Source organism: Chrysochloris asiatica, unplaced genomic scaffold, assembly GCF_000296735.1.
Source record: "Chrysochloris asiatica unplaced genomic scaffold, ChrAsi1.0 scaffold00362, whole genome shotgun sequence".
NCBI classification, from domain to species: domain Eukaryota; kingdom Metazoa; phylum Chordata; class Mammalia; order Afrosoricida; family Chrysochloridae; genus Chrysochloris; species Chrysochloris asiatica.
The window spans coordinates 1038368-1049035 of record NW_006408880.1 but is presented as its reverse complement, the minus strand read 5'-3'; the positions used below and the strand labels follow the sequence as shown (position 1 = coordinate 1049035).

The 10668-nt window shown below is 38.2% G+C and overlaps 1 protein-coding gene across 1 annotated transcript in view; it reads left to right on the top strand.

Moving 5' to 3' along the window:
- Nucleotides 1-638: 638 nt before the first annotated feature.
- IPO11 (importin 11) overlaps nt 639-10668 on the top strand; it is a 295618-nt gene continuing 285588 nt past the window's right edge. Inside the window, exons 1-2 of the mRNA XM_006876193.1 lie at nt 639-776; nt 4202-4302. Of these exons, the coding sequence (XP_006876255.1) occupies nt 639-776; nt 4202-4302 (239 nt within the window). The remainder of the gene's footprint in view (nt 777-4201; nt 4303-10668) is intronic.

The window sequence follows — 10668 nt, the reverse complement described above, 5'->3', positions numbered from 1 at the left end:
TTAAGAAGAGGAAGAAGAATTTTGATGCATTTGAATTATGGTGTTGGTTTAGAATATTGAAATTTTTCTTTACTGCCAAAAGAAGCAACAAATCTGTATTAGAAGTAGCTAGAGTGCTTTATCGTAGGGAGAAAGGCGAAACTTTGTCTCACATACTTTGAACATGTTATCAAGAGGGACCAGTTCCTGGGGTAGAATATCATGCTGGGTAAAAGTGGAGAAGAGGAGGACCCTCCACCAGCTGAACTGTCTTCCATAAAGGGCTCAAACAGCATGATTGTGAGGGTGGTGCCGGAGCAGTGCTGCTTGCTTTTGTAATGGAGTTGCTATGAGTTGGAATAGACTCAGCACCCAACAAGAACAATAACAAAAAAAGATACAAATCTGGCGGAAACATGAAAGAGTAGGTGAATGAGTGAAGTAAAGGAGTGATTCATGACTCTGGCACCTAACAGCAGCAACTAATTACATAGAAAATATTCAAATTTGACAGCATAAAAAGTAAATGAAATTTATGTTTTAGTGCATTAACAATTTTTTCTCAATTTGCTTGTTCATCTATACCTTATTTGTCTCCCCTGTTCTATATTATGTATAGTGTACATTCAGATATGTTAACTTATCATTGCCAGGTTTCCATGGATCTCAATAGTGCCAGCACTGTTGTTCTCCGGGTTTTGACACAGGCCACCAGTCAGGATACAACTGTGTTAAAACCAGCTGAGGAGCAATTGAAACAATGGGAGACACAGCCAGGTTTCTACTCAGTGTTACTGGTAAGTTGTTGTAAAGTAATTAATTTTTAGTAAACTGAGACACCATTATTAAAATTATTCTGAAACCTCATTGCATCCATGTTTTAATGTAGTGAAATTGAACCAAGTGTTTTCCTGTCATTAACTTTATTAATTCAGGGCATGGCTTTTTGAGGTTGTTAAAGAAATATTTGATGATGGATGAATAAATAAATGCGCAGGATATGGTATTGGTAGGTTCTGCTGTGATAATTTTTAGTTTGAACATATTAACCTATTGCAGACTTTAGGACTATAAATGTCTATCTTCTTCACACCCAGATTGTTTTATGTTGCTAGAGTTGTCTCTATACTACAGCACTAGAGGGTCATGGGTTTCATCTTAATAAACTATTTTGTCTTTTCGTAAAAATTCGCTTTCTTAGTTTTTCTGACCTTTTTCTGGGTGTTGTGGAAATTTAAGAACATATACTTACACTTTTTTTTGTGAATCTATTGCATTTTGTACATTACTCAAAATTGTTTTCTCAGTGCTACTCACCAGTTGTTGTTAAGTGCCTTCGAGTCGATTCCGACCCATAGCGACCATGTACAGGGTTTCCGAGGAGTGAGCTAGAACTGCCGACCTTGCAGTTTAAATGGCTTTGCAGTCTGGCACATTAACCCACAGTGCCACACCAGGACTCCTGGGGTGTAAAACATTGTCTCTGTTTTTAAGTGCTGTTTGAGTCAGTTCCAACTCACAGTGACCCTGGATAGATTTTCCGAGGAATGGCTGGTGAGCTTGAACTGCTGACCTTGTGATTCAAGCTGACTTTGCAGTCCAGTGCATTAACCTCAGCACCATACCAGAACCCCGCCTTTGAGGTTAGTCCTTAGTGGCCCCTGAAACCTGCTTTTAATACTTAACATTGTTGTTGTTGTTGTTAAGTGCCGTCGAGTCGGTTTCGACCCATAGCAACCCTGTACAGGGTTTCCAAGGCTGTAAATCTTTACGGGAGCAGAATGCCTCATCTTTCTCCCGCGGAGCCACTGGTAGTTTCGAACTGTTGGCCTTAAGGTTCGCAGCCCGATTCGTAACCACTACGCTACCAGAGCTCCTTAATACTTAACATAGCCACTACAATATGTTGTGATTACTTTTCACTTGAACGTTTTTCTCACACAAGGTTGTGTTTGGAGGTAAACTCTGGGAATTTTAGTTGTTTTTGGTCTGAAGCACAGTACAATTTAAGTTAGTGTTTCCTGCGCACGTCACATCTCTTACATTTGTCCTATGAACTAGCTGCTCTAAATATGTTTTTTACAAAGAAATGAAACATGTATGTTCTTGATGTGTGTAATGTTTTTAATTGCAGTGCACTAAATAAATACTGATTTTAGTATTCTTTTCATTTTCTGTTACCTACAATAAGAATGTTTTAATGTTTTGACATACATTTTACAGGTCACAGATCAATTGTACTTTTTTTCTCATTGATTTTTAGATTACTTTTTTCTTTTGAACTTCTGTTGCCTTCAGCTTTTGTATTTTTCCCAATGTCTTCCTCTGCTTTCATAATTTTTTTTATCGCTTTCTTCTTCTTATAAGGATCTCTGATAACTCAGTGGTTATGATTCGGGCTGCTAATTTCAAGGTCAGCAACTTGAAACTACCAGTGGTTCCATGGTAGAAAGATGGGGCTTTCTGCCCCCGTAAAGATTTACATCCCTAGAAATCCTATACAGGGTCGATATGAGTTAGAACCGACTCCATAACACATAACCACCACTATCACCTTCTTGTTATATATTGCCTTCCAGTCTACCCAAGTTAACAAGTGTCTACCCTCTAGGCAGTGACTTACTCCCCCTCCCCCTCCCACCCCTGGTGTAACCATCAAAAACGATTTCTTTTCGTGTGAAAACCTTTTCTTGACTCTTTAAAATAGTGGTCTCATATAATATTTGTCCTTTTCTGATTGATATAACGTTCTCCAGGTTCATCCATTTTATGAGGCATTTTGCCGATTCATTTTATTCTTTAACGTTGTATAATTGCGTTGTGTATATGTACCATAGTTTATATATTCTTTTGTTGATGGGCGTTTGGGTTGTTTTATTAGCTAACCTGTACACACTTTTGGCTTGCACAGTCATAATTACAGTTTCTCACTATTCTGGTGTGATGCTGTGGGGTTTTTTTATAAAGCGTTGGACCACAAGGCCGGTTTGAACTGCAAAGTTGGCAGATCAAATTCACCAGCCTCTCCTTGGAAATCCTATACAGGGTTGCTATGAGTTGGAACTAACTCCAGGGAACTAAACAACAACCACAACTACTGTGCAAATCAAGGACTGCTTATATTTGGATTAACACAGTGAATCAGTTGAGTAGTGGTCAGTTCTGAGTTGAAATAATTCATATTGCATCTGCTTTTACGTATTTTAAATTATTCTACTCACTTTACAATAAAAAGTTTGAAAAATGTTTTAGTAAGGAGCCTTGAGCGCTGGTAGTGTAGTGGGTTACACATTGTGCTGCTCACTCCAAGGCCAGCACCTTGAGTCCACCAGCTGCTCAGTTGGAGGAAGTTGAGGCTTTCAGCTCCCTTATAGATTTGGAGCCTTGGAAACCCTATATAGGGTGGCTATAAGGAGCTCTGGTAGCGTAGTGGTTACGAATCGGGCTGCGAACCTTAAGGTCAGTGGTTCGAAACTACCAGCTGCTCCGCGGGAGAAAGATGAGGCTTTCTACTCCCGTAAAGATTTACACCCTCGGAAATCCTGTACAGGGTCGCTATGGGTCGGAACCAACTCGAAGGCACTTAACAACAACAACAACAATGAGTCAGAACTGACTTGATTGTACACAAGTACCACCACCATGGTAGAGAACTTATTTGATTAGGAGAGTACTTTGAAATAGGTTGTTTCCTACTGTGTATTAACAACCTGAACTCCTAGTGTGGCGCTGTAGGAGCAGCACTGAGCTGTGAATCACAGTATTGGAAGTTCAAGCCCACCAGCTGCTCCTTGGAAACCCTACACACGGTTGCTGTGAGTCGGAACCGACTCGACGGCACTTAACAACAGCAGCAGCAACAACATTAACACCCAGTGGCATTGTCTCCTTAGAATCTTTGAATCTGCTTTGGTGAGCATACTTAACATTTTATTGGTAGAGGTTACGCTGCTCATTTGAAATAGGCTCAATTGTATATATCCCAAAGGAAAATCTCATGATGATTTTCTGTATATTTACTGCACAGTTTGAACAGTTATACTCTTGAGCAAGTTTGTTTTTCATATGAGTTGCTGAGCTATATATATTTATGGAATTTGAAAAACAGTAAAATTTAGATAAAACACTGAATTAAAAATCCATTAAGATTCTATGATGGGTATGTTAATTTTACTTGTAACTTATTATATGCTCATTCTAATACCATGTTTTCTATTTACAGAATATTTTCACAAACCATACTCTGGATATAAATGTAAGGTGGCTTGCTGTGCTGTATTTCAAAAATGGAATTGATCGCTACTGGAGACGTGTAGCACCTCAGTGAGTTGTTCACCCCCCTCACCCCCTATGCCCAATGTAAGCCTTTTTAAATTAAAGAAGTTATAGGACTTTTATCGTTTTATTTTCATTTGTTACAAGGGGCTTAAAAGAGTTCACGGAAAATGGAATTGAAAAGTCTTTTTTTGCAAACTTTTTGAAGTCCCCTCCTAAATAGAAGAATGTGAAGAGAAAATAGTTCTATATGTTGTTGTTGTTAAGTGCCATTGAGTCGATGCTGACTCATAGTGACCTTATGCACAGCAGAACGAAACTCTGCCCGATCCTGGGCTAACCTCACTATTGCCATGCTTGAGCCCATTGATGCTGCCTCTTGGCCAATCCATCTCATCTTCCTCTTTTTCTCTGACCCTCCACCTTACCAAACATTACTCCCACAGGCTTTACTCCATTCGCGTCATCATGGTCAACTCTACTTTGAGGAGGCAGCTCTTCCCAAGTCGCATTTGAGTGCCTTCCAACCTAAGGGGCTCATTTTCCGGCACCATATCTAACAGTGTTTCTCTGCTATTCATAAGGTTTTTAGTGACTAAATATTTGGAAGTGGTTTGTCACTCCTTCTTTCTAGTCTGTCTTCGTCTGGAAGCTCATCTGAAACCTGTAAATTACATCAATATTGTTTTTAGCCATGGACTTCCTTTTGGAGTGGAGAGGTGATGGTGGCATGTTGGCCTTGCATTTATAAAGAATACAACATCTTTAATTTTTAGGCATGAAATAAATGAGTGAATTAGTCATGTTGAAGGAAAAGAAAGGTTTTTATTTTGGAGAGTATGAAGTGAGAGTTTTGAGAAAAGGCTATTGAGAAGGAAATCCTGGGTCATTTTTGAACCAGCTGGATGTTAATTTCTGAATCTTCTGCAACTTTTCTCTGTGGTCTTGATGTAGTATTGACATTTGTGATCTCGTTAGATTCAACTGTAACTACTGTGTAAGTGAATACATGAATAAATGGTTTCTTTTTGTTGTTGAGTACTGTCAAGTTGGTTCCAACTCATAGTGTTCATAGGGTTTCCAAGGCTTTTTATCTTCTTGGGAGTAGAAAGCTTCATATTTCTCCGGCTGGTGAGTTCGAACTGCAGACTTTATAGTTCATAGTGCAGTGCTTATTGTGTGGAGCTACTGCATTCCCTAGATGTATCTTAATAATTAATAAATTTTGTGAAGGTGCTGGAATTTGTCTCAGAGAAAAAAAAGTGAATTTTGCCAAGTAATGTAGTCTTTATCTTGCAGTAGATGGCACTGTAGCTATGTAAGTTCTTATATTCATAGAACCTTTTTTTAAAAAAATAGTCTGTGTACTTCCAAGTATACATAAAACACTGCCTTCACTGGAAGAACCAGAACAGTTTTAGGCTGCTCTTTTTATGCTATAGTGTAAAGCATCGCTTCTAATTTTGAGATTAATTCGTAATTTCAGAAGAAATAAAGTATCAGTGATGACAGATTGTGCATTATTGGCTTATATGAAATGATTTAGCAGTAGATACTATTGCTATATCCAATTAAATTTTAAATGCCTCCTAAAATTTATTCTGTTTTAAGAAGACGATAAGGATCCTTCATGGCACAGAGATTTAAGTGCTCAGCTACTAGACAAAAGGTCAGTAGTTCAAATTCACCCAGAGACTTCATGGGATAAAACACCTGGCAATATGCTCTGGGAAAGATTGTTGTTGTTAAGTGCCATTGAGTCGGTTTCAACTTATAATGACAATTTATATAGGGTTTTCTAGGAGCTGCTGGTGGGTTTGAACTGCCAACCTTGTGGTTGGCAGTCCAGTGCAGTTTGATGATAGAAGAGAGCTATTAAAGTGGGTAAGCATAGCATAGTTATGAAAAAGAGAGCATTTCTAGTGGGAAAACATAGGCCTGCATTGGGCCTTATTTGTCTATATATTTTAAAATCTGGATTTCTGATTAATTTATTAGCCTTGAACAAATCATTTAAACACTTTAGGCTTCAGTTCCTCACATACCAGTAGTCCCTGACTTACGTATTTTGTTGTCTTTTTGGCATATCTTATTGTTAATAATATGTAGTACATACAAAGAAGTTGCCATACCTGATTTGTTGATGCTGTCAGTCTCAGATTTTCACTCATAGATGTACAAAACTTGGATTTATAAAGATAATGTTAATGAAAAACAATAATGAACAGTAAAAAAAGAGCAAAGAGGTGGTTGACTTGTATGAAAACTAACTTGTGATGAAGCTATCTAAACAGAACCCTGTTATAAGTCGGGACTGTAAGGTCGGCAGTTCAAGCTCCTAGGAAGATTAACCACTCCCTGTTTTTTTCCAGCTGCTCCTAGGAAACGCTATACAGGGTTGCTATGGATCAGAACCAACTCGATGGCACTTAACAACCTGTATATACAAATTAAAGTTTAATTATTTTTTTTTTAATGAACTATAAAATATTGTGGCGCTGTGGACTAATGCGTCAGAATGCAAAGTCGTTTGAACTGTAAGTTCAGTGGTTCAAGCTCATCAGCTACTGCTTGGAAACCCTATACAGGGTTGGTATGGATCAGAATCGACTCGACGGCACTTAACAACAACAACAACTACAATAAAATATAACAAGAAGCTCTGGTAGTGTAGTGGATTATGAGCTGAGTTGCTAATTTCAAGGTTAGCAGTTTGAATCTACAAGCTACTTGGCGGGAGAAGTATGAGTTTCTTCGTTCCTGTAATGATTCACAGCCTCAGATACCTTATGCAGGGTTGCTATGAGTTGGAACCAACTCCAAGGCACATAACCACCACCACCATAAGATACAACAGGCAAGTCCTCAGATTACAAATGTCATAAATTCATTTCTTTTGATGAAATGCTTTTAGCTGCTTTTGTTATGGTGATAAAATGAAACATAAATAAACTTGAGTTTTTACAATTTGGATGATTTGTTATGGCAACTAAAACAGGAAAATTTTGAATCAGAACCCTGGATTGGGAGTCTCTGAAGAGGGATATGTAGCCGTTCCATGAACTTGATGCATGAGACTGGATTATCTGTAGGACAGTAGAAAGCCATACACATTGAAAGCAGACTATTAACTGCCGTCTTTGAAAGGGACACCGCCATCTTTGAGCAGGGCAACGGTGCCCTGCTTTTGATGGTTATTGACATTGTTTCCAGTTTATTATTTTTAAAAAATTTATTGTATAGTAATAAAAGGTACATAACAAATTTGCCTTTTTAGTCAGTTTTATGTGTAAAATTCAGTGACATTGATTATATTCACTATGTTGTGCAGCTATTACCAGTCTTCATTTCCATTTTTTTTCAATCACTAAAAACATTCTCAGTAACCTGTGAGCAATAACTCCCCGTTTCCTTCTTCCTTGTAAGAACTTTGTTTCTAGGTATTTGCCTGTTCTAGATATTTCATGTAAGTGGGATCATATACTATTGTCCTTTTGTATCTGACTTCTTTCATTCAGCATAATGTTTTCAAAGTTCATGTTGTGGCCTGTATCAGAGCTTCATTGCTTTTTATGGCTGAATAATACTCTGCTGCACATGTATTCTAGAGTCCTGGTGTGGTGCTGGGGTTTAATGCGCTGGACTGCTATATCGGTTTGAACCTCAAGGTCGGTGGTTCAAGCTTACCAGCTGCTACTCAGAAACCCTATACAGGGTCCTGTGAGTCGGAACTGATTCTATGGCACTTGACAACAACAACAGCAACAAAGCACATGTTTTCTGCATTTTGTTTGTCTGTTTGTCTATTGATGGACTCATCTCTAAGTTTGTCGTGCTGTGGTGGCTTGTGTGTTGCTGTGATTTTGGAAGCTATGCCACCAGTATTTTAAATACCATCAGGGTCACCCATGGTGGTCAGGTTTAAGCTGAGCTTCCCAGGTGAGCTACCTATAATCAACCAAAACAAGGGTAGGGCCAGACTAGGGAGAAGGACATACAGTCTACTTCTGAATATTTAGTCACTGAAACCCTTATGAATAGCAGTAGAGCACTGTCAGCATCAGAATCTTGAAGATTGAAACATGATGAAGAACACCAGAATATTGTCAGATATATTGCCTGAAGATGACCCCGCATAAAGAAGGCACTAAAAATCTGACTTGGAAAAAGCTTCCTCCTCAAAATAGAATTGACAGTGTTGGCGTGAGTAGAGTAAAGCCTTTGGGAACTTCATTTGCTGATGGTGCACAACACCATTTATGAAGAGAAAAGGCTATAAACATCCATTAATAATCAGAACATGGAGTGTCCGAAGTATGAATCTAGGAAAAGTAGAAATTGTCAAAAATGAAATGGAATGCGTAAAGAAATCATTCTTTACGGTGCATTAGTGAACTGAAATGGACTGGTATTGGCCAATTTGAATCTGACAGTCACATGCCAGGAATGACAAATTGAAGTGGAGTGGTGTGGCATTCTCATCAAAAAGAACATATCAAGATCTGTCTTGAAGTACAGCACTATTTGTGATAGTATAATATTCATTCCCCTAAAAGGAAGACCAATTAATACAACTATTATTTAAACTTATGTATCAAACAGTAAAGCCAGTGATGATGAAACTGAAGAATTCAACCAACTTCTTCAGTCTGAAATGGATCATACATGCAATCAAGAGGTATTGATAATTGCTGGCGATTGGAATGCAAATGTTGGAAGGATCAGTTGTTAGGAAATATGGCCTTGGTGCTAGAAAAGATGCTGGCGATCACATAATAGAATTTTGCAAGACCAATGACTATTTCATTGCAAATACGTTTGTAAAACAACATAATAGAAAGCAAATTGACTACATTTGTGGAAAGAGACATTAATGGGAGGTGGGCAGGTAGAAGCTTCATATCATCATTCAAAACAAGGGCAGGGACAGACTGTGGAATACACCCTTTATTGCTCAGATACAACTTCATGCTGAAGATGAAGAAAATTAAAACAAGTCCACAAGAACCAAAATATGACTGAACATTTTCCACCTGAATTTAGAGATGATCTGAAGAACAGATTTGATGCATTAGATTCAAGAGATCGAAGACAAGAAGAGTTGTAGGATGACATCAAGAACCTCATGCAGGAAGAAAGCACAAAAGGTTGTTGAGAAGACATGAAAGAAGAAAAAGACCAAAATGGATGTCAGAAGAGAATCTGAAACTTTTTTACCACCATAGAGAAGCTTAAGCAAATGGAAGAAATAAAGAGCTAAATAGAGTATTTCAACGAGCAGCTGGAGAAGACAAAGTCAAATATTACGTGCTAAAGCAAATAGAAAAAATGAGGAAGTCAAAGAACTGAAGAGAATTTTCAAAGGGTGGCTCAAGAAGACAAAATCCAATAGTGTAATGAAATGTGCAAAGACATAGAGTTAGAAAATGAAAAGGGAAGAACGAGCTCAGCATTTCTCAAGCTGAGGGAACTGAAGAAAATATCCAAGCCTGGACTTGGCATTATTGAAGGATTTTGTTGGCAAAATATTGAATGATGCAGAAAGCATTAAAAAATGGAAGGACTACATCGAGTCACTGTACCAAGAAGAAATTGTTGATGTTCAACCATTTAAGAGGTAGCATATGATCAAGACCCAGCGATACTGAAGGATGAAGTCTAAGGTGCATTGAAAACATTGGTAAGGATCAAATCTCTGGGAATTGATGGAATACAAATTGAAATATTTCAACAAGCTAATGAAGCACTGGAGGCACTCGCGTGTCTATGCCAAGAAATTTGGAAGATTGCTACCTGGCCAACTGACTAGAAGAGATCCATATTTGTGCCCCTTCCAAAGAGATGTGACCCACCAAAATTCAGTAATCATTGGACAATATCATTAATATCACATACAACTAAAATTTTGCTAAAGATAATTCAAATATGACTGCAACAGTACATAGAGAACAACCAGAGGTTCAAGGTGGGTTGAGAAGAGGATGTGGAAGGAGAGATATCATCGATGAAGTCAGTGCATCTTGGCTGAAAACAGAGAATACCAGGATGATGTTTTACCTGTGCTTTATTGACTACGCAAAGGTTTTCGATTGTGTGGATCATGGCCAGCTACAGACAACATTAGGGAGAATGATTTTTCCAGAACACTTGTGCTCATGAGGAACCTTTACATAGACCAAGAGGCAGTTCAAACAGAACAAGGAAACACTAAATGGTTCAAAATTAGGAAATGTGGGCCAGGGTTGTATTCCTTACTCAATCTTACTCAATCTGTGTGCTGAACACACAATCGAGAAGCTGGATTATATGAAGAAGAATGTGGCATCAGGATTGGAGGAAGACTCATTAACAGCCTGCATGCAATATGCAGATGATACAACCTTGCTTGCTGAAAGTGAAGAGGACTTAAAATAC